The 25101-nt window shown below is 38.8% G+C and overlaps 1 protein-coding gene across 1 annotated transcript; it reads right to left on the bottom strand.

The window, feature by feature from the left end:
* Window positions 1-26: 26 nt before the first annotated feature.
* On the bottom strand, window positions 27-16539 carry LOC120526695 (sodium- and chloride-dependent GABA transporter 2-like). The gene is made up of 12 exons (XM_039749854.1): window positions 16344-16539; window positions 10901-11035; window positions 10392-10617; window positions 9972-10104; window positions 9726-9860; window positions 9537-9640; window positions 9319-9443; window positions 9125-9237; window positions 7355-7492; window positions 6209-6311; window positions 6024-6124; window positions 27-436 (listed from the first exon to the last, which is right to left on the bottom strand). Exons 1-12 carry the CDS (start codon window positions 16537-16539, stop codon window positions 248-250), a joined length of 1698 nt encoding a protein of 565 aa, XP_039605788.1. The 3' UTR covers window positions 27-247.
* Window positions 16540-25101: the final 8562 nt, after the last annotated feature.

Raw genomic sequence — 25101 nt, 5'->3', positions numbered from 1 at the left:
ATGCCAACAGATTTGTCTCAGAACTAGATAGCTAGCTCCCCACTTAATTTAAAAAATCAATACTTCAGTGTATTCAGCAACAGTTTTATTAGTAATAAAATTCATTGCATTTTTTGTTCCATTACACGGTGCATCACAAACATTAACACTGCTTTTACAAACCCATACCAAATAGCATATAGCAGAGACACAGTAGCCGGATGGACACGCAGATACACAAACACATACACAGACGTTTGTCTTTTTATTAAGATGAATGTTTTACCTCAAGAATTGTCCCTTCTTCCCGGACTACTTTAATGATCATGACCAGTGGGACCAAAACAATAGAAGACAAGGCAAGAAACCATCCAAGAGCATATCCCCAAAATGGATACTCATATGTGTTGTTCATCCTTAATGGGGTGTACTTGATCACAGAGAAGATGAAAGTTCCCTATAGAGAAGAGGAAAATCATGTAACACCTCAGAAGACTTCCAAATAAAAGAGTGACATGCATTGGAATACCTGATGGTCCAAAATGGAAATTAGAGCTGTTAGCAAATCGATGAAAAAACATCAATCCAAGTGTCATCTCTACAGCTCAGGCTGCTGCAAGTATTGTTCACTTGCTTAGTCAATGACAACCTCTGCCACACTGTGTCCTCTACCCGTTAGAAAGGTATTAGGGATGCCAGAATGCTGCTAGATATGGAAGATTATTTGTGGCAAATTAATAATGATACATTTTATTTATTTGTAGGTGCCTTTCTAAACACTCAAGGACACAGAACAATAGACAAAACACAGATTATAAACAAAAGTAAAATACAAAAGTTAAAATCAGACAGAGCAATTGTAATCAAAGAGAAATAAACAGTCTTAAACAAATGAGTTTTAAGTTTAGATTTGAAAAGTGAAAATGATTCAATATTTCTAAGCTCAGGTGGTAGTGAGCTCAAAAGCAACTGAATGCTCTGCTCCCCATAGTGGTAAGATGGATGAAGGAGACAGTCAAGTGGATGGAGGAAGAGGATCTAAGGGTATGGGAGGGAATGGCAACATGGAGGCGGTCAGACAGATATGGAGGGGTAAGGTTGTGGAGAGCCTTAAAAGTTAACAGGAGAATTTTGAATTGAATTCGGAACTGAACTGGAAGCCAATGAAGCTGCTGCAAAATGGGAATGATATGATGAATAAAGGGGGTTCTAGTAATGATGCAGGCAGCTGAATTCTGGACCAGTTGAAGTTTATAAAGAGATTTGAGAGAAAGACAAAAGAAAAGGGAATTGCAATAATCCAGACGAGAAATGACAAGGCTATGAATAAAGATGGTGTGGGGAGTGAGGGAGGGGCGAATACGATTAATGTTACACAGGTGGAAATATGCAGACAGGGAGATGTCATTGATGTGGGACTGAAAGGATAAAGTACTGTCCAGGATAACACCCAGACTCTTAACATGTGGAGAAGGGGAGACAGAGGAATTATCAATAACAAATAAAAAATGATCAGTTTTGGATAATGTTGATTTTGTACCAATGAGGAGAACCTCAGTTTTGTCACTATTTAATGTAAGAAAATTTGAAGAAAACTAGGATTTGATTTCTGATAGATAGATAGATAGATAGATAGATAGATAGATAGATAGATAGATAGATAGATAGATAGATAGATAGATAGATAGATAGATAGATAGATAGATACTTTATTAATCCCAAGAGGAAATTCACATAATCCAGCAGCAGTATACTGATAAAAAAAAAACAATATTAAATAGAAATAAAAATGCGTGCAAAAATAGACAATAACTTTGAATAATGTTAGCATTTACTCCCCCGGGTGGAATTGAAGAGTTGCATAGTGTGGGGGAGGACAGTCAGTCCGTCTGTCAGTGGAGCAGGACTGTGACACCAGTCTGTCGCTGAAGCTGCTCCTCTGTCTGGAGATGACACTGTTCAGTGGATTCTTCATGATTGACAGGAGTTTGCTTAATGCCTGTCGCTCTGCCACAGATGTTAAACTGTCCAACTTTACTCCTACAATAGAGCCTGCCTTCTTAACAAGTTTGTCCAATATGCAATCAGTAAGTGTTGAGAGTGGAAAAGAAGCAGTAGGTTTGCTAGTGAGGTAGAGCTGGGTGTCATCAGCATAACAGTGGAAGCTAATGTTATATTTACGAAAGATATTTCCGAGGGGAAGGAGGTAAATAATGAAAAGGAGGGGCCCCAGGACAGAGCCCTGGGCCACACCTGAAGTAACAGCGGTGGGTTGGGATGTGAAAGTTTTAAACTGAACAAACTGACTGCGGCCTGAGAGGTACGATCTGAACCAATCTAGTGGAGTGTGGGTAATGCCAATCGAAGAGAATCTATTGAGAAGAGTAGTGTGACAAATAGTATCAAAGGCTGCACTCAGATCATGGAGGATGAGAATAGTGATTAAACCAGAATCAGCTGCCATAAGGAGGTCATTTGTAATTTTTATAAGTGCCATTTCTGTACTGTGGAGGGGACGAAAACCAGTTGAATAGCCACTATTTTTTCAAGAATTTTGGAAATGAAGGGTAGATTAGAAATAGGATAAAAATTACTGAAATTAGTCGGATCAGCACCAGGTTGTTCCAGTATCGGGGTTATTGCAGTAGTTTTAAAAGATGAAGGAACAGTACCAGTAGTGAGAGCAGAGTGGATTATAGCAGAGATAAGGGGGACCAGAGAGGGGAGGCAGGCTTTGACCAGAACTGTAGGGAGGGGGTCCAGTTGACAGGTGGATGGCTTAGACTTACAGACAAGATCTGAGATTTCGGAGAAAGTAGGAAGCTGAAAAGAGGAGAATGAGTGAGTTTGTGGGTGAAATTCAAATGAAGTACTGGAGGAATCCGTACAGAGAGACTAATGAATCTTCTGGATTTTTTCATTAAAAAAGGACATAAGGGAATTGCAAAATTCAGTTGAGTAAAAGTGAGAAGGTTAAAGAATCCGGGGGTTGTGTGATATTGTTAAGGAGTGAAAACAATGACTTGGTGTTTCCTTCATTGGAAGAAATAATGAGAGTATAATAGTTAGATTTAGTTTGGGCAATACAATTCTTGTAATAAAGTATATGGTTTTTGTACATCTCTTTGTGAATTAAGAGTCCAGTTTTTTATATAACCGTTCAAGTTGCCGGCCTTTGGCTTTCAAATGCCAAAGTTCAGGCGTGAACCAGGGAGAAGAAAAGAAGAAAGAAACAGATCTAGTTTTTAATGGAGCGATAGAGTTAAGAATACCATTAAGTCCAGTGTTGTAGTGTGAGACCAGTTCTTCGGGAGTGGATAAATGATCAATGTCCATAAGGGAATCAATACTAGAGGAAAGAGAGTCTAAGTTAATATTCTTAATATTACGGAAAGACATGAGACAGGGAAAGCTTAGTGTTGGAAAGTGCAAGTTTAACATTGAATGAAATAAGAAAGTGATCAGTTATGTGGAGTTCATCTGCAGTACAATCAAGCGGGGTAACTCCAGAACAGCAAATCAAGTCCAAGATAAATAAATGCAAACTGTGTTTTAATGCAATACATATATGCAATTGGGACATGTGATTTTGACACAGTTTTATCATGTCATAATGAAAAACATACCAACAAAATGATCAATTGCTTTTCAATGCGGCACACAATTATATTGTCAGTTTAAAATGCAGTACAAAAGCATATTACATTTTAATTCATGTCCTAAGATCGAGTGTCATAGCTAAAGGCAAAGCAGACACATTGCATTTTACTTAGTGGCACCTTCGTGGGTGCTGCATTTCAATTCAACACCACACTGTAATCATGCCAAAGCTAAAAACAATCAAATGAATAATCCACAGAGTGGAATATTACAGGCAAAATATGACCCGCAGTATTTCAGTCTTTTAGTGGTAAAAGATCAGTCAAGGTGGTAGTGAAGTGTATTTGGAACAGTAAGTGGGAATTAAAATATACAGACCGTGGAATATTGAATTCTCTAAACTTGCATTTTTCTGAAGTCTTCTCATGTGAGGAAGTTGATAACCTCTCAGCAGTAACAGGGTCTACTAAGGAGGTACTGAGTGATTTGGAAATTGTAGACGGAGAATTACTGCTCAGAATAAATAGGCTGAAATCATACAAATCACCAGGGCCAGATAACATTTATCCTTGAGCTCTTAAGAAGGTTAGTGAGTGTTCCAATAAATCCATAATGTGTATTTCTTGCAAATTACTGCACACAGGAAATATTCCTAAGGACTGGAAAATAAATAACATTATTCCATTATATAAATGGTGATTGAATAGTAAGCCAGTAAGCTTACATCCTTCACAGATTAATTAATGGAAAGAATTTGTAATGAAAAGATGGAGGAGCACCTGGCAAGAACAGGAGTTTTACTGAATATTCACCATGGGTTTTGATGAGAGAGGTCATGTGTTACTAATATGTAGGAATTCTATGAAGAAGCAACAAATGCATACAATCTAATTAGTGCAAATGATATTATTTATCTTGACTCTCAGAAATCATTTAATAAAGTGCCACATGAGAGGATGACCATCAAACAAAAAGAGCTGGGACTTCAGGGTGTTGTGAGTAGATGGGTGGTTGCAGAATTTGCTAAAACACAGGAAGCAGAGAGTTATGGTGTGAGGAACTTTATCAGAATTTGGTGATGTTAGAAGTGTTGTCTCACAGGGGTCAGTTCTAGGGACGCTGCTATTTTTAATATTTACATAAATGATTTGGATAGAAATATAATTAACAAGGTGGTTAAGATTGCAGATGATATCAAGAAAGGTGGAATATCAGATACTCTTGAATCCGTTGAATCATTACAGAGGAACTTGGCCATCACACAGACTTGGGCTGATTTGTGGCAGTTAAAATGTAATGTAAATAAATGTAAAGTATAAGTAGAAAGTAAAAATGTTAGATTTGAATGCACAATGGGAGGTCTTTAAATCTGAATTACTTCTTATGAGAATGATTTAGGAGTCATCGTGGATGTGTCATTATTAACTTCCAGGCAGTGTTCAGTAGCCATTTAGAAGACAAACACAATGTTAGATTATACTGTACAGCATGATATATGGAGTACAAGTCCAAGGAGATTATGCTTCAGTTTTTATAATGCACTATTGAGGCTTCACCTGGAGTACTGTGTGCAGTTTTGGTCTCCAGGATATAAAAAACAGCTTAGAAAACTCCAGAGAAGAATGACCAGGCTGATTCCTGGTCTACAGGGGATGAGTTATGAAGAAAGATTAAAACAGCTGAGCTTTTTCAGTTTAAGCAAACGGACATTAAGAGGAGACATGGTTGAAGCTTTTAAAATTTTGAAGGGAATTAGCAAAGTGGGCGGCATGGCGGCGCAGTGGGTATCACTGCTGCCTCGCAGTTAGGAGACCCGGGTTTGCTTCCCAGGTCCTCCCTGCATGGAGTTTATATCTTCTCCCCATGTCTGCGTGGGTTTCCTCCAGGTACTCTGGTTTCCTCCCACAGTCCAAAGACATGCAGGTTAGGTGCATTGGTGATTCTAAATTGTCCCTAGTGTGTGCCCTGTGGTGGGCTGGCACCCTGCCTGGGGTTTGTTTCCTGCCTTGCACCCTGTGCTGGTTTGGATTGGACAGTTACCTTATAATGAGATTGATAAGAACACATTGAAAACTTAAGGTTACCTTTTCTACAAATGTAAGGGAGTTTTTCTTCCCAGAGATCTATAAATACATGGAATAAGTTACCAAGTAGTGTAGTAAAGAGTAGAACTCTAGTGACGTTCAGATCTCGACTTGATGTTATTTTGGAGGAATTAAGAGTTACAAATTAGCAATGTTTGTTGGGCTAAATGACCTATCCTCGTCAAAATGTTTTCTAATGAACCTTTGAAATTTGTCCAGTCTTGGGTTCTAATGTAACTTGAACTATACAGTAGGTAGAGTTAAAGAATAGTTGTTCACAATACTCAAATGACCAATTAATTGTTTTCTGCATTGGTAAAGCTGTTATTATGCTACTACATCTAATTCTTCCACACTTACCAAACAGACTGCTGGTGTGAAAAACAACCAGCAGTATTTAATCAGTGGCCAGGGTCGGTAGCCTATCATATCTTCCATGTTGGAATAGAAACGTTCAGCACCTGGAGACAGAGGCAGTAAGCAATTTAATTAGCGCATCTACTTGCTTTGGGCTCATGCGAAAAGATGTTCAGCTCCTTACTCACCATAAACCCAGGCAATGCACACAATCTCAAAAATAGCAAGAAAGAGGATACAAATTCCACTGCAGGCATAATAATCAAATAGCTGAAAGAGGTAAAGGCCACCCTGTAGGTGAAAAAGAGAAATGATATCCTAGCAGAAGCACATTGGTAAACTTGGTATATCTTTAGTTTCACTTCCTGCTTTTACTTTACTTTATCTAATTCAGAGTCACAGGGGCTAGAACTTAACTAAGCAGCATTGGGTACAATCCTGAACTGACTAAGCGGGTACTGAAAGTTAATGTACAGGTTGTTGTCAACTCATGACCTATGGTTCTTATCTACCTTTCGACTTGCGACTAGTGTCTCATAGGCAAATGACAGTTTTCGCCATGCCAGCACCACATGCTGTGATTCATTCATCTCAATCTCAGTTTATTACCTTGCGGCGGTTCTGACTATTTTCATTTACATTTGTCTTACGGTTACAAGAAAAAAGGCAACTGATCTCGACACAAAAATGAAAGTGATCAAGCAGTATGAAGGAGGAAAGAAAGCGAATTACTTATCCCATTATAACCAGTATTCACCATATGTGCTGTACTACTGTAATCTGGCTTTGAATTCGGTTAACCTCAGAAGCTTTGTGGCTCATGATGTGCTGCTTCGTGAGAACCACCATGAAGGAGTAATGAAACCACACTGAACTCCTTTGTCTGTTAATGTTTATTATTAACTGCATGAAATATTAAAACAGAAAACATATGAGTGCCCAAACTCTGCCAGTACAATTCCCCCTCTCACAGTTAACACAGACAAAGAAAGGATTAGTGAAGCTGAGAGCAATAATAATAATGAAACCAAATATTAAAATAAAAAAAAATTGACAAAACAAAAAGATAGAATATCTACACAATGTTCTAAGAATGATGATAGACAAGGATATAAAACAATCAATATGACTTGAGGGACTTATTATACAGGACTATACATACAGTCAGGCTTGAATGCATATACTGTACCGGTCCATCTTACGTCCAGATCTACTTATGACCAATCCGTCAGAACAGAACCTGTATATAAGTCGACGACTACCTGTAGTGTGACTGTTGACAAAAAACATTGAATCACGGAACTGGTAGCTTCAAGAAGAAATGAAACAGTTACCTCAGTGACCATGAGTAGCCCAAGTAGGAAAGATACAACACACACAAGGAGCAACAGACGTTCTCTGTGACCTGGCCGGCGTAGTATTAAAGGGTATAGGTCCGTGATGGAAGTCATCAAGCTCTCCAAGCCAACAAACTAGAGAAGGGAAAGAAAAAATCTTAGACCTTCTTCTTCAAATGGAAGAGGAAATGAACTTGGTAAGAAAATAACAGAAAGAGTATAACTAGGAAACATATGGAAAACATCTTTATAAACTGAAAAGAAAGAAAGAAAGAAAGAAAGAATTTTATCTCTGCATGCCCATCTTTCATAGTGGGACACATAAACACTTTTATGACAGTTTTCCAAATGAATCACACTGAAATTGCTTACTCGTGTTCAGCAGAAATGAAATAAATGTATACGGAGAACTAGAAATTGTAAAGTACAACCTAAGATATGGATGATGTCAAGTGAAGGATGAATGAGGAAAGATGTCTCAGTATGTCAAGGCCTGTTTGCTAATGAAGGTTCGCCAAAGGTGGGTTTTGGAGATCAACATGTTCCTGTACACACCCACATAATACAAAAGTAAAGGTAATTTGAAAATTATGCCATAACCACACAGCAGATAGAATGCTGACACGGTACAACATGTTTGTGATGGCTTATGAGTAGTTTGAACAAACACAGCACAGCACTTTGATGTTAGTCTAGTTGAAGCCAAGGTCAAGTGAACATGGACATTCCACAGTGGGACTGCACCATTGTTGAACAATTCGCCCTAGTGAGGTTTCTTTGGTCAGAGGGACTTAAACACTGCTGAAATTCACTGAAAAATGTTGGAATGTGCAGATCGGTAAGCTGTTTGGGTACACATTTTGCACAACCTTTTGGTTACCCTAAGTCAGCAAGCATTATGGCTTGTGTAGATGCATAGCTGAAATACATTTATGCATCAATGGCACAAAGTGTAATCTTCCGGTCTTCTCTGATGAAGACTTTCATTGTGTCGATGTGGTCTTGTGTAGGTGATGTTGATGGTTGACCAGATCAACCTCCATCTGTTACACTTATTCTTCTCACTTTAAATCTTTCTGACAATTCATAAACTTCTCATTGTCTCCTGCTGTTTTTTCTTCTGTACTGAATCAATAGCCTTCGTGAATTTCTGCAGGTTTCACTTCCTCTGCCCAAAGAAATCTCACTACACTACGTTGTTCAACGGTGGCACAGTATCACAGCATAGTGTCCATGTTCATTTGACTTTGGCTTCATCCAGACTAATGGCAGAGCACTGCATGTGTTCAAACTAACCATAAGACATTGTGATGGTATTGGATTGCGTCAGCTTCTACCCATTATCTATTCTGTCCATTCCTTTACTATTTGATATACAATTGTACTCTGAGATTTGAGAATAAAGCAATGTATTTTTTTCAGACTTCTCCTGGTTAGAAAGTGTGATCACAGAATGGAAACTTTGACATCTACAAGTCCACCTCATTTGTACAAACTTGTTGAGAACAAAGCTTGCACCCACATGAGCATGCAATTTCCACAGCAGGTATACTGACCAGAAAGTATACTGATGTCTTGCAACAAACTCTGTGATCTATCCATGCCACCAAAAAATGAATAATTAAGGAGAAATAAGTGTAAGACTATACAAAACAAAAATAAGAATGTCAAGATCTGGGTGAAAAATGGTTGAAGCTGCATGGAGCTTACTGAACTAGATCATTAAAGATAAAAGAGCGTGGAAGGTTCATGAAAAATTCTGCTAACCTGGCTGTCCAATCCCAAGATGATGAGCATGAGGAAGAAACAAACTGCCCAAAGCTGAGGTAAAGGCATCATGGCTACTGCCCGAGGATATGCAATAAATGCCAGACCAGGACCTGTGATGTGGAAAGTGTAGACAGTTCAAGTACTACATTTAGTGAATGATCATCAGTGAAAGAACGCCAGTAAAGAATCACCTGAATGAGCTACCATAGAAATGGGAAGTCCTTGCTCTTCAGCCATGAAGCCTAGCACAGAGAAGATGGCAAATCCAGATACAAAGCTAGTACCGCTGTTCAGCAGGCAGAGATAAATGCAGTCCCTATGATCAAAGAGACACAAGTAGAATTGATGCTGAGGATGAACTGACAAAGAGAAGTTTCAGCTTTGCCTGTTGCCTTTCAGCCTCACTCACTTGTAGCAGTTATTATTATATGGGTTGTAACTGCCCAGAGCAGTCAAGCACCCAAGACACACCACAAATGAAAAGAAAATCTGTGTACCAGCGTCCATCCACACCTGCCAGTTTAAAGAAAGATTCAGATATGAGTAGATTGGAAAACTGGTGACGCCTTCAATGACTGGTAATAAGACATCTATTTACCTGAGGGTCTGCAAGGCGGCTGACGTCTGGGTAGAGGTAGAAAATGATTCCATTGGCAGCACCTGGTAAGGTGAGACCCCGCACCAGCAGAATAACAATCATGACATAGGGGAATGTGGCAGTGAAGTAGACCACCTAGAAGAAGTGGGTATACTAAGGTGATTAACCAGCGATACCCTCCCACTGAAAACTTCACTACTGAAGGATGGATATTAGCAACACGCTCTGTGAACTCTGTGCTCACACCTTCCCTGTTGTCTTAATTCCTTTCCAGACACAGAAGTAGCAGATAACCCAGACAAGAAAGAGGCAAAGGGTGAGCTCCCACTGCAAAGAACCAACTTCATCGATTCCCCTTGATATTGTGAGTGCCTTCCTTCTACAAAATTAAAGAAAAGAGTATACAGTAAATAGCAAGGTTAGGACAGGTTTAGGACATGCACTGTTTATATGGACTGTCACCTACTCCCAGAATTCTATGACGGGGGAAGATGCATTCCTGTAAACTGTCCAATCAGAACTGTCATTTCGTCTGGCAAATGTCATGCAGGCTTCTAATCAGAAGCAGGAAATACAGAATGAAATTTACTGGACAAGCATGTGACAGCATAAAGAATTATCATGGTACATAGTATGTCAGTCTTGACAGGACAAACATTTCTTTACCTTCCTGTTACATCTCTTGTCCCCATCTTCATCTGGATGCCAGCATCACAGCACATACATACAATCCCTTTAATGTGCCACTTACCAGTGTTCCAAGTGTTATTGCAGGTGTTCCAAGGGAGTTCCGCACGGAATGAATACAAAAGGTAGAAAAGTGCCCAAGCCAAAATAACAATGTAATAGATAGAAGAGTAGAAGACAATCAACTGGCCAGCATAACCGATACCTGCAAACATTTGAATTAGAAAGAAAGTAAATGTAGTGACTCTGTATGTCAGCCATCTCACTACTAGTGGAGTGACAATCTAGGCGAAGTGGTGGCTCTGAGGCTAAGGATCTGTACTGGGAATCAGAAAGTTGCCGGTTTGAATCCCGTAAATGCCAATAGGGACTCTGCTCTGTTGGGCCCTTGAGCAAGGCCCTTAACCTGCAACTGCTGAGTGCTTTGAGTAGTGAGAAAAGTGCTATACAAATGCAAAGAATTTAATTTAGTGAGCAGACCCACTCACCTTCAAACAGCGGGCAGATTCTTCTCCAGCAAGTGATGCCACCCTGAGCTGTGTACTGTCCCAGTGCTGTTTCCAGAAGAAACAGTGGAATTCCACAAGTCAACAAAAAAATGATGTAGGGGATAAGGAAGGCACCTGAAATGGGGAGTGTGAGACAGAGAGAAAGAACAAGAGTGATACAGCAATTCTGGATGAATAAAGTAGGAATATCACAAAACAAAAAACTGAGTCAGCACAGTGATAAAATATTGATTACATATAAAGTACACTGACAAACACATGGGCTTTACTGTAAACCAGGGTCATGTAAAGAGGGTTACACTGCATATAATACTGGCTTCTGTTTCCAGTCCCAGGGCAAAGAAGACATCTGCACTCCTCTCTGACTCCACCTCTCCCTCCTCAGCTATTATAAAAAAAAGATGTCACTAGAAGACCATCGTCATTCAACCAACACCAACGCTGGAGGATGGAGCTCTGACAAAGCAACACCTTTCAGACATTACGACTGAGACTTCAGTCACCCAAAATGCAATTAAGCAGGAATTTCCCATTTAGGACCCTAACAATATTTTATTTTTTTTACCTTTATTGTTACAACAGTTTTAGAGTTACCTCACTTATGGATTGCATAGCAGAAATTAAGTTATGGTTTTCTTCACATTTTCTTAAATTAAATAGTGACAAAACTGAGGTTCTCCTCATCGGTACAAAATCAACATTACCCAAAACTGATCATTTTTTATTTGTTATTGATAATTCCTCTGTCTCCCCTGCCCCACAAGTTAAGAGTCTGGGTGTTATCCTGGACAGTACTTTATCCTTTCAGTCCCACATCAATGACATCTCCCTGTCTGCATATTTCCACCTGCGTAATATTAATGGTAATCGGCTCTCCCTCAGTCCCCACACCACTGCTATCCTTGTTCATAGCCTTGTCATTTCTCATCTGGATTATTGCAATTCCGTTTTTTTTGGTCTTTCTCGCAAATCTCTTTATAAGCTTCAACTGGTCCAGAATTCAGCTGCCTGCATCATTACTAGAACCCCCTCTATTCACCATATCACTCCTGTTTTGCAGCAGCTTTAATGGCTTCCAGTTAAATTCCGTATTGAATTCAAAATTCTTCTGTTAACTTTTAAGGATAACCACAACCTTGCCCCTCCAAATCTGTCCGACCTCCTCCATGTTGCCATACCCTTAGATCCTCTTCCTCCATCCACTTGACTGTCCCCTTCATCCGTCTTACTACCATGGGGAGCAAAGCATTCAGTTGCTCTGCTCCCCAACTCTGGAACTCATTAACCATCCAAGTTTAGAATTGATTCATTCTCACTTTTCAAATCTAAACTTAAAACTCATTTGTTTAAGACTGTTTTTTTTTTCTTTGACTACAATTGCTCTGTCTGATTTTAAATTTTGTATTTTAATTTTGTTTATAATGTGTGTTTTATCTATTGTTCGGTGTCCTTGAGTCTTTACAAAGACACCTACGAATAAAAAAAATGTATTATTATTCTTCTGCTATAATGTTGGGTTTTGTTGAGGAAAAAGTGGTGAGTTTTGTGATTTTTTACAAAGTTTTAAATTTCATTCTACATTGCATTTTGCAGTTAGGCCACCTGTTTCCATTGGCATCCTTTGCAAGTAATGTGTTGCAACCTTCAATCATTGAGAGAGTCTGTATGGTTTATATCCATGTTACTGGGTTTGCCTTCTGTCAAATCGTCTGCTTCTAGCCTGACAGAGTACCTTACTCTTCTTCTTCTTCTTTCAGCTGCTCCTGTTAGGGGTTGCTACAGCGGATCATCTTCTTCCATCTCTTTCTGTCCTCTGCATCTTGTTCTATTACACCCATGACCTGCATGTCTTCTCTCACCACATCCATAAACCTTCTCTTAGGTCTTCCTCTTACCTGGCAGCTCTATGCTTAACATTCTTCTCCCAATATACTCGGCATCTCTACACTGTTTAAAATATGGAGCGTACTACTAGAGAACTTCTGGACAGCAGCAGCTTCTCTTAAATGGAGTGTTGACTGTAAACATTCAATGTCCTCAGAAATTTAGGGCTGGACTGTAGCTCAGTATGTGGGGCCGTCACCTAAAGGTTTTGTTCTGGAAAGTGCCACTTTCATTTATATCATTACTAAACATGTTGGTTCAGTAACCTACAAGTTGGATCTTCTGGCTAACTTCAGGATTCATTTCTCACTTCATGCACCCATACTGAAATCTATTTATTCTAGTCCTCATTCTAGGAACATTTCACCTTTTGGATTGTAGGTGGTGAGGATCTCACGTTTTTTATTTGGAGCATTGGAATGGTTAACAGTCCTAAAGGCCAGTCAAGGGTGAAGTTTGATGATATTTTTCTAACACGTCTGGTGAGGGAATTTCATATTCATCTCAGTAAGCCCGAAGTTCAGAGTCTACGTATGCCTTATTTTAAATATCTTATAATCCAGTTAGCCTATGTGCTTCTAAACGTTCGGGGGTCTGAGAATGTTTATATTCAATTTTGGAATTCTTTTTTTTTTTTATTTTATTTTAATTTGTGAGTTGTTATTTTTTTTATCACTCTTGTTTTGTTTTTTCACAGACTTACCTTTTGTTGTTTGTAGGTGCTGCCATTTAAGGACTATAATCTGCTTTTTGTTGATAGTAACAACTCAATTTACTGACGTGTGACAGCAGGAAGTCACTGTGCTTGACATCACTGGGGTGATGGTATAAAACTCTGTGTCATGGACTGCCAAGTTGTCAAAAATTGTCGATACAACCAAACCATTCTGAAGTGAATTTAGTGCTAAAAGACTTATTGCTTCGGTATAACAATTTGTGTTTTTATGTTTAGTGCTAGGGCTTTGCTGCACATTAGTTTGATTTCCTGGCCTTGACCTTTTGTTTTAACAGTTTTTGTTTTCACATCCTGGTCATTGTCCCTTTTTGTCAGTCTTCACCTTGCTAGCAGAACAATAAGATCTGCTTATTAGCTTCTAGCATCATCGCTGATTAAGAAAGAAGAGGTATTATTTATTAAACCAATGCACAGGAAACTAAATACTATTTCAAAAAGTAGTAACCACAAAAAGTAGTCTGCTTTATTTGGAAATCAATATTAATAGCAAGCCTGGTTAAATGATGTTTATATTTTGTTTAAATAATGTTTAAATAATATATGTTTAAAAATACATTATTTGAATAATGTTTAAATTATCTTTACATGCTTCTGAAACTCATGACTGCCAGTTGATGACGATTTGTAAGACTAGCCATTAAAAAGAGAAACTTATAATCAGCAATGGTTACAGGAATGCTCCCATACCCACTCTTTCATATTCCTCCTTCAGAAGGGTGCATTTTATGCTGTTTTCTAATATTGTCATTTATTATTCTTGTTTTTTATTTTGTATTATTGGACTGATTATCATTGCCAGATAAATGTAATTTTGGCAGCAATGCCTCCAAGTGCCAATCCTGGAGGAATAGCCAAGCTATCTGGTATCTGAAGCAGGAGCAGCAGACATCCAGGATGGACTGTAGATGAAGGTGAGACAACACTAATAAGGCATGGCAAAATGTAAAATAAAGGTATATGATTATTGTAAGTTTATTATTATTTTGTTATAATAAAAGTATATAATGTTGAGATTTAATTCCATCCATCCATCCATTATCCAACCCGATATATCCTAACACAGGGTCACGGGGTCTGCTGGAGCCCATCCCAGCCAACACAGGGCACAAGGCAGGAAACAAACCCCAGGCAGGGCGCCAGCCCACTGCAGGTTGTGATTTCATTTTTATTTAAATTTTTTTCTGCACTTAATTTTTATTTGAAGACTAGGGGTTTTTGCCCCCTGCTTGGTTCACTCGCCAACTCTCCTGCGGTGCGTGCCAGCCACTTCACGTCTTTTATGGTCACCGAAGTAACTGTTTAGGTAAGAGCAAAATCCTAATCCTTTAAGTTGATGTTAATGGTAAATTTGTATAAGTTTTGCTCAATTTAATTTTTGAATAGAATATAGCTTTATCTTAGGTGATGGAATATTCAGTTTTACTGCTATGTGCTAAAAAGTAATGGAATGTTCTTAATGTTTTAGCTGTGTATAATAATAGAAACATTTTCAGATTAGTTTAGACAGCCAGAAAGGAACATAAACTGTTAGATAGCTAGGCATTAAGGGCATATAGTTTTCTGATCTTTATATTACACTAACATTACTGTTCATACTCTCCTAGTGAGTGTGATAATCAGTGGTGGTTCCAGACCAAATTTACCAGGGGGGACAGTGTTTTTTCATGGGGGCACAGAACATCACCGTAAGTAGTTAATTAAAATTTTATCTCTTCAGCACAGGGGCCATAACAGGGGCCAGGACCAGTTCTACAGGGGCACTGGCCCCTGTTGGCCCCCTTCTAAAACCGCCTATGGTGATAATACATAGAAACCTTAAGAAATGTACCCTAGACACTTAAGCCTTAAAAGAACAACATAGACAACAACTTATTTGTGTGTGTATTATGTGAATTTCCCCTTGGGATTAATAAAGTATCTATCTATCTATCTATCTATCTATCTATCTATCTATCTATCTATCTATCTATCTATCTATCTATCTATCTATCTATCTATCTATCTATCTATCTATCTATTATCAGTTTTTATTTTTATTTTTGTGTGAACTGTTTGCTTTGAATTTCACTAAAACCTTAAAAACAAAGACACTTGGACTGTGGATTTTTTTTTTAATTACAAGTCATACTAACTGTTCAAATGCCTTTCTTAAAAACCCTCAACAAATGTTATTTGTCCAATTTGTGGATCTATTATATAATACATTGCTACTGTGTTCTATGTGTGTGTGTGTGTGTGTGTGGTCCCTACAAGCAGTCTGATTGGTCATTTTGGCTTTGGTCTGGTTAGTCAGCTTGGCAAAGGAGTTAACATTTCTCAAAATGAAATGGTTCTTTTTCAAGCAATAAATAGTTCAATGGGGAACAAAAGAACTCAGTAAAGTGTCATTACAGAACCATTAGTTTTAAGAGTATGGGAACGTGTGCTGTCACTTAATTCTAGAGTGGCGTGGTAGAAGCTGCTGCTGAAAAAGTCCTTTTCAGGAAAACATGACACCATTCTGGTGTAAACTGGCAAATTCCATTCCTCTGTGCTCATGTCTTGTACCCCTCTTCATTACAATAAAATAAAAAATCTCAAAACAAAACCACAGAACGAAGATAAAACTAGAATCAATTTGAATTAGAGTCCAAGGACAAAAATGCAGGGTCCCAAACAAAAATGTATTAAGTGAAAGAAAAAAGCTGACGTACTACAATTCGCAGCATAAAGTAGTTCAACAGGAGTTAAAAAGAAATTCGTCTCCCATAGGTTATCCATCCCTTTTTAGTTCCCCTAGGACCTTTAGCTCTCAACACTTACCTCCACCATTTCTGTAACAAAGATATGGAAATCTCCACACATTTCCTAGTCCAATGATCTGGCCTGCCACGGCCAGGACAAATTCGGTCTTGCTTGCCCACTGGCTTCTTTTCTCCACCACATTCTGCTTGGATGTGTTGTTGATGACCTCTTTTGATGGCGTGCTTTGGACTTCAAGGGCCCCATGATCACACATCCTGAAAACAATGTTCTAGTCAGTAAGGCACTTGAGATGAGGCGAATGGACACTAGTTCCAGAAGCAGACAAAATTTTTTATAAATGACTTAAAGTTCTAAATAATAATTCATATTGGGTGCCTCGTGAAACCTGTAATTTGGTTACACAAAGCATAAAGAGGAAGGGAGCTTCAAGTTATGAAGGGTTTTCAAACACAAGGGTAATTTTTCTCGAGAAGGTCACACTAAGATCATAATTTAATAGCAATACATGAATGGTTCGGCATATGAAATAATTCTCTCAGATCTGTGAACTGATTCTTCTTTGAACTGTATGTATGCACAATAAAGTCAAAATGGTGACCAATTGCACCCCATAATTTTATATGTTTTGTCCTTGTTTTCCTCAAATTGCACTAAATATCTTGCTCACTGAACTTAAGAAATACCAAGAACTCTGCCTTTGACCCTTGCTGGCCCTATTCATGATCCTGCCCCCTGGCTTTACCTAAGTTGGGCCTTAAGCTCAATAAAGACACCAACCATTCATGGCACATCAAATTCTAGAGCTGTTCTTTGACAAGTGGGTGTAAAGTGAACTTGCTACCCTTTCTGGGGTCAGTCTGAATGGCATCAGCTAAAGAGTTGTTTGGCATCTCACATTAATATGCTTAAGTAAATAGTAACTTTTGCTGCCTCTTTGCTCTGTGAACTCTGAAGAACAGAGCCTCCTTCATGGATTCACTCAGATTAAAGTCAGGCCTCCTGTGCCTTTATACTACTTTAGTATGGAAGAAGCTTGTTAAGCCTAGGGCCTGTTAAAGCACATTGTGGCACTCCTTGCATGATTCTGGGCTATATAAAAATAATTAGTATTGTGTTGTATTATATAAAGGAAAGCCTAACCAATGTGCTTTAACAGGCCCTGCCTTTTGATAGACCCCCAGCTTTGACTCTCTAAGAAGACAAAGAAAAACCCTTGTAGGGAAATAATGGAAGAAACCTTGGGAAAGGCATTTCAGAGAGAGATCCCTTTCCAAGTAGGTTGGGCATGCATTGGGTATCATAAAATGGGGTAAGTACAATACAATACACAGAACACAGCATAATAATCCTCAATACAATACAATAGTACAATAGGAATATTACAAGTACTGAACAAAATGCAAGAGTAGATGATATCACATAATAGGGTTCCTTTATGAAGTCACCCAGGTCCACTAGTGCAAATCCTTCCCAAAATTGGTCACACACAATCCTGCTGATTTTACATTGGGATGTCAGCAATAGAGGCCAACATTAATGATGTTAGTTAATGAGCAACAAACTGGAGCAGTTCCATCTACTAACTAATGGCTGATTTTTCTTCAGTCAATCATTCTTTTATTTTTTACACTACTTTGAGGCTGAGCATTTTTAATCACCTTTACATGAGCAAAGCCTATGACATGGCGCTATATAAAATATGAATAATACATGGCATGAGGAAAGTTTCTTCCAACCCACTTTCTAGATCCTTAGTTTCTTATACAATTTCTATTTACCATGCATTTAGGAGCACATTATTAGCTCCAAAATTTCAGGCAGACTTTGGAGTTGGGAAAAGGTGCACGGCAGATCGCCAGACAACATGCAATAACAAACCATTCATCAGGGAGAGAGTGAGAAGAGAAGAGACCAAAGTTACCTTCAGAGTGTTAGAGAGGAAGCTGCAGGCTGAGGTCCTCTGGGAAGAAGTGCACAGGAATGAGTGCCAAGTTACTGTCTAATAAGGAACTGGGGGTGGGGGAGGAGTCAAGATCTGAGATTTCAGATACAGTCCAACCAGGTACACTGGACTGCACACACACATACACACACACACACACACACAGAGTACCCTCTTGACAACACACACTAGCCAGAAGTGAAAAATCAAATGAAAGGTTTCAAAGGCATACTCCTCGACCACTGCTCTCTAAGGTAGAAAGATAACAATTTAGGTGTGAATACTTTGGAGAAAATCTGTAACTTGTTGCTAGTAATTTTTAACGCATTTCAGTTTGCTATTCTCCTGCAGAACAATGCAGACATGGAACACCTCTGATTAGAGGTTTTGCTGCCATCTCACTTCATTTTATTATTACCTAAGGTTTCTTCATTGTGGAATTCTATAATGTGTGGGCTGGTAACAATGTCACGTTACCATAAACCAACACCCCTTATGCTGGAAAAAAGATGAGTGACTGGTAATAGAGGGTGTTAAAAATACAGGTAACATTCACATGTAGTGGATGGTGGAGCAAACAAAGGATAGTAGACCAGATCCACATGGACACAGGGAGAATGTGCAAATGACACAGAGAGAAACTAAGAAATTGGACTCAATTCCTTAGCACTGTGAGGAGGTAGGTCTAACCAATGCACTGCCAACCCTAACCCTAACCCTAATCCTAATTTTATATTACTCGTCACTTAATATATACAAATCACTGAACTGAATTGTAGACTTCATACAATTAGGATAGGAGTTATACTAGCCAAAGTACCCAGAATTGCCCAGGTATATTTGCAAAATGGGTTCTTTAAGAAAGCAAATTTGTGTTTTTAAATGTTCACTCTGTTTCTGGCTGAGGTGCTTGTGTCCCACGCGTCATCTCCAGTGGCTCTCTATCAAGTTCTCTGCTCTCATGAGTCAAGAATTTGTTCTTTTTTTTTTGTAGCACTAGATTCCATAATTGCTGTAACTCCTTGCTTGGTTGAAATCCTGAATGATCTTTCTTTGTATTTCAGCTGTTTATTGTGGTTTCACAAATAGACATTTAATCCCATATTAATAAAATGGGTAGCTTGTTGAATCACTGAATCATTCATATAGAGAAAATAAGCTGGGCAAAACTACCGGTTAATGTGTTGTTCCATCTATTTTAGCTTCTATTCATAGTGACACTTTTCAAACTCCATAAGCTCTGTATGTTATGCTGGGGTAACTTGAAGATATATCCAAACTTTCATGCTCTTTTGGAGTAATGTGTGGTTTTTGTGGTGTTGGCCCCCTTCATTGAAATGACATGCAGCCCAGTGTATATTTTAAACTGCATAGCTGTTTCTGAGTGATACATTAGTTTTAGGTTAGGCTTCATCCCAAAGACATTTCCATTTAATTGATAAAGTAGAATTTAGCCTTCACTATTAATGGGCAAAAAACTAAAGAGTATGCCAAATTTATTTCCATTGGCTGAACGATCTTGGCATGATAATGTAGTTTGGGTATTTCTGCCACCCCATTACAACTCTGTTTTTTACCAGTACTTCTGAAAGGTCATGAAGTCAAGACTTTAAGTTCTATCAACAGTAATATGCTTGCATAATTTTATGAACTTCAACTCAACCGTTTTGGAGTGAAACGTTTTTGCCCCCCAGTTTTTGAAACACCATATAGCCTGGATTTTAGTTTGGTTCAGCTTTATTATACTATACGTGCAAAATTTCAGTAAGGTAGGCCGTTCTGGAATAATGCACGGTTTTTGGGCTGCTCCCAACTACAACCTTCCTTCTCAAAGAAATTTTTGAACGACATTGGAGCAGAACAAAACAAAAGTACATCGTTTTGCACTTTGCCATATCTGTATGAATTTGGGTGTTCTGAGTGTGCATTTCCTGTGTAACTAAAATATTCTGTACCTGTTAGTTCCTGAACAAGTTACCGAGGGAACACTAAGCTATTTAAAATGAAATACATTTTATTTTCAAGAATTTATAAGTAAAAAATTTCTCCTTAGAGGTAAATGTGTGTGCAAAAGAATTGTAAAATGTTAAGTATTTTTCCCCTTTAGATAATATTAAGACATACAGTGTATTAGAAGAATATATTATTTATCAGTATGTTGATTGGAGTGTTTAATGCTTCTTGACTGTGTTATATAAATGAACCTAACTTATTTAAGATGCTGCTTTGTTAAGAATAGTCAGTCGTGCCACAGTGTATTGAGCAGTAAATGAGGCTGGCTTCATCGGTCTTGATGTGATAAAGAATGTTCATCTTAAATTCATTGTTAATGGTGACTCAAGACTACTTTTTTATATGTAGAGTATTTTCCATAAGAGCCATATAGCTTTTATATAAAGTATGACCAATATCAATCTATGTGCAAAATATCGTGACAACTGCTTCAGCTGTTTTTACGTTATTAGTAAACAGACAGACAGATAAAGATACAGAAAAGATGCGATCTGAGGGTTGAAATGAATTTCTTAGTGTGCAAAAAGGATAAATAACAAAAGAACAAAAAAATTCAACAGACAGACAGAGGATATTATATTATATTTTATTACAGGTGGCACAGTGGGTAGCGCTGCTGCCTCGCAGTTAGGAGACCTGGGTTTGCTTCCTGGGTCCACCCTGTATGGAGTTTGCATGTTCTCCCCGTGTCTGTGTGGGTTTCCTCTGGGTACTCCGGTTTCCTCTCATAGTCCAAAGACATGCAAGTTAGGTGCATTGGCGATCCCAAATTGTCCCAAGTGTGTGTATGTGTGTGTGTGCCATGCGGTGGGTTGCACCCTGCCCGGGGTTTGTTTCCTGCTTTGCGCCCTGTGTTGGCTGGGATTGGCTCCAGCAGACCCCCATGACCCTGTAGTTAGGATATAGCGGGTTGGATAATGGATGGATGGATATTATATTATATTACTAGCAGACCTGGCGCGCTTCGCTGCACGTTTAAACGGTTAGTTTTGGCAGCGGATCGTGGTTTTTCCAATCTAGACATCCTGTCTTTTTCAGATTCTTTTAACCGCCTGATTTCGGCAGCCAATCGTCCTTTTCCCAATCTAGAAATCCTGTCTTCTTTAGATTCGTTTAACCGCCTGATTTGGGAAGCGAATCGTTTTTTTTTTCTAACGTAGAAGTCGTTTCTTGTTGAGATTCGTTTAATCGCCTGGTTTTGGCAGCCAAGCGCTTTTTTTTCAACCTAGAAGACCTCTCTTGAGATCCGTTTAATGGCCTCGTTGATTGCATGTCTTCCAAGGTAGTTTCAATACTTGCACGGAGTCTTCTCCCCTTTTATGAGTGACTGTGTGAGTACCGCGTGTACTAAACAGTAAATTAGTAAAGGAGAAAGGACTAAACACTAAGGAAAAAGAACGCAAGACCGCGTCAGCTGGGGAGCTCAGCTCGGAGCGAACTGAAGTGAATGAAATGACGTGAATGGGAAGGGAGTTGATCACGTGACTCCCCCACCCGCCTTAACTCTCAATCCCTCCACAAACACACAAACACAGTCTCTCGGATCCCAGCTCTCCTTTATATATATAGATATTGGCCATGTTACTTGCTAAACACATGAAATTGAATTGATTTAAAAATACTTGATCTCTTGTTCTACCTGTACTTTTCATTGTCTTTCTTCGGTATTCTAGTGTGTCTGCACCTCTCTTGCTCAGCATTCCCTCCCTCAAGTACATTCCTATTAAGCCTGCTTCTCAGACTTGGTTGTTTCATGGTGTCTTACTTGGATTCTGTCCACTTGCATACTTTTCATCCTTAAAGGTGACTCTCAACCTGCATGCTATGCCTTTTCTCCTCCTTGTGTGTTTCACCCTCTCTTGTTTGGTAATTTCTCTTTCGATCGCATCACCAAAGTCAAACTGAACCATTCAGTTTCCTCAAAGGGACTGGACACACACACATAGAACATTATATTATATTACTAACTATGGTACCTATTAAAAACAGGTAACAGAATAATTTAAAACTATTTAAAAATCTTGACTTTTTTGCTTTTTCTAATTTTAAAGTATTTGCATTGTGTGGACAGAGAAATATGATAAAATGTTTGGACACTTGTTTGCGGTAATAAAACACTTTACTATGATTACAGATTGCGTTGGGCTGGCATCCTGTCCAGGGTTTGTTTCCTGCCTTGTGCCCTGTGTTAACTGGAATTGGCTCCAGCAGACCCCCGTGACCCTGTGGTTGGGATATAGTTGGTTGGATAATGGATGGATGGATGATTACAGAATTCTAGTCCTTACTTCTAAATAATACTATTAGTTGCTGAAATTTATATTTCTACACTCCAATTAGATCATAGTCATTCTGGAAGAAGAGGTACTCAGTGTGGTGTAGTGGTGAAAACTTCAAACCCTAAGATTATGAGTTCAAATCCCACTACTGACACCATAAGAAAGTCACTTCGGCTGCATGTGCTTCAATTAGAAAAATAAAAGAACTGTAACCAATCATAGCCTAAATGTTGGAAGTCACCTTAGATAAAGTATCAGTCCAACAATAAGGAAAAAATATGGAGTCATGAGATTAAACCAATGCTATTAAACAATCTCAAAAATATAACATGCTTTTCAAACCAAATTCTCAGTTTTGAGTCCTTTTACCTCAGTTGTATCTCAGGTCTCCTTTTTGTCTGAAGCTATTTCTCCTAAGGCATTTTAGGCGAAACATCTGTGATAAAGTTGATTCTTTAATCAAACATAAATGAGAATCTCTTTAAAGTCTCATAAGACATCAAACCTTTGAGCAGTAAAACCTTCCTATGGGTTCGCATTTTGTATGAACCTTTCTTCACCAGCGTTCCCTTTCTCAAGTGCATTTCCTCAAAGCCTTTTTCGGAGACTCTGTCATTATTTTTGAGTCATCTTTCCCAGTCTGGTATTATGCTTTCGTTTTTTGAAGTTGACTCCCTCGGAGTGTGCCTTTACTCCTCCTTGTGCATCTCACACTTGCACGTCCTCCATCTTTGTGTCACCAAAGCCAAACTGACCAATCAGATTGCTTTGACAGACTGGACACACAAACCTTAGTGTTTTATTATATTGCCACTGCACGATTAAGTGTGGTGAATACACTTGACTTGAGCATTCATATTTTTCATAATCTTTCTCTGTTCGTTTAGTATTTATTTGTTCAGAGGCTGATGCACTTGCTGCTTCCTGAGCATCCCTTCTTTTCTCCACCCTATCTGCCTGCTTCTTCTCTTCTTTTGTCAGCATCTTTTCGCATTAAAACTGATTAAGTCAGTGTTTGTGTTGCAATTAACTAGTATATTTTCCTTAATTTTTCTCTTAAGCTGGCACTTACAGTTAGGTCCATAAATATCTGGACAGAGACAACTTTTTTCTAATTTTGGTTCTGTACATTACTACAATGAATTTTAAATTAAACAACTCAGATGCAGTTGAAGTGCAGACTTTCAGCTTTAAGTCAGTGGGGTGAACAAAACGATTGCATAAAAATGTGAGGGAACTAAAGCATTTTATTTAACACAATCCCTTCATTTCAGGGGCTCACAAGTAATTGGACAATTGACTCAAAGGCTATTTCATGGGCAGGTGTGTTCAAGTCCGTCGTTATGTAATTATCAATTAAACAGATAAAAAGCCTGGAGTTGATTTGAGGTGTGGTGCTTGCATGTGGAAGATTTTGCTGTGAACAGACAACATGCGGTCAAAGGAGCTCTCCATGCAGGTGAAAGAAGCCATCCTTAAGCTGCAAAACAGAAAAAACCCATCCGAGAAATTGCTACAATATTACGAGTGGCAAAATCTACAGTTTGGTACATCCTGAGAAAGAAAGCAAGCACTGGTGAACTCAGCAACGCAAAAGACCTGGACGTCCACGGAAGACAACAGTGGTGGATGATCGCAGAATCATTTCCATGGTGAAGAGAAACCCCTTCACAACAGCCAACCAAGTGAACAACACTCTCCAGGGGGTCGGCGTATTGATATCCAAGTCTACCATACAGAGAAGACTGCATGAAAGTAAATACAGAGGGTGCACTGCAAGGTGCAAGCCACTCATAAGCCTCAAAAATAGAAAGGCTAGATTGGACTTTGCTAAAGAACATCTAAAAAGCCAGCACAGTTCTGGAAAAACATTCTTTGGACAGATGAAACCAAGATCAACCTCTACCAGAATGATGGCAAGAAAAAAGTATGGAGAAGGCGTGGAACAGCTCATTATCCAAAGCATACCACATCATCTGTAAAACACGGTGGAGGCAGGCAGTGTGATGGCTTGGGCGTGCATGGCTGCCAGTGGCACTGGGACACTAGTGTTTATTGATGATGTGACACAGGACAGAAGCAGCCGAATGAATTCTGAGGTGTTCAGAGACATACTGTCTGCTCAAATCCAGCTAAATGCAGTCAAATTGTCATGATACAGATGGACAATGACCCAAAACATACAGCCAAAGCAACCCAGGAGTTTATTAAAGCAAAGAAGTGGAAAATTCTTGAATGGCCAAGTTAGTCAGCTGATCTTAACCCAATTGAATATGCATTTCACTTGTTGAAGACTAAACTTCGGACAGAAAGGCCCACAAACAAACAGCAACTGAAAGCCGCTGCAGTAAAGACCTGGCAGAGCATTAAAAAGGAGGAAACCCAGCATCTGGTGATGTCCATGAGTTCAAGACTTCAGGCTGTCATTGCCAGCAAAGGGTTTTCAAAAAAGTATTAGAAATGAACATTTTATTTCCAGTTATTTAATTTGTCCAATTACTTTTGAGCCCCTGAAATAAAGGGATTGTGTTAAAAAATGCTTTAGTTGCCTCACATTTTTATGCAATTGTTTTGTTCAACT

This window comes from Polypterus senegalus, chromosome 3, assembly GCF_016835505.1.
Source record: "Polypterus senegalus isolate Bchr_013 chromosome 3, ASM1683550v1, whole genome shotgun sequence".
Classification (NCBI taxonomy): domain Eukaryota; kingdom Metazoa; phylum Chordata; class Cladistia; order Polypteriformes; family Polypteridae; genus Polypterus; species Polypterus senegalus.
This window is presented reverse-complemented; position numbering and strand designations above follow the sequence as displayed.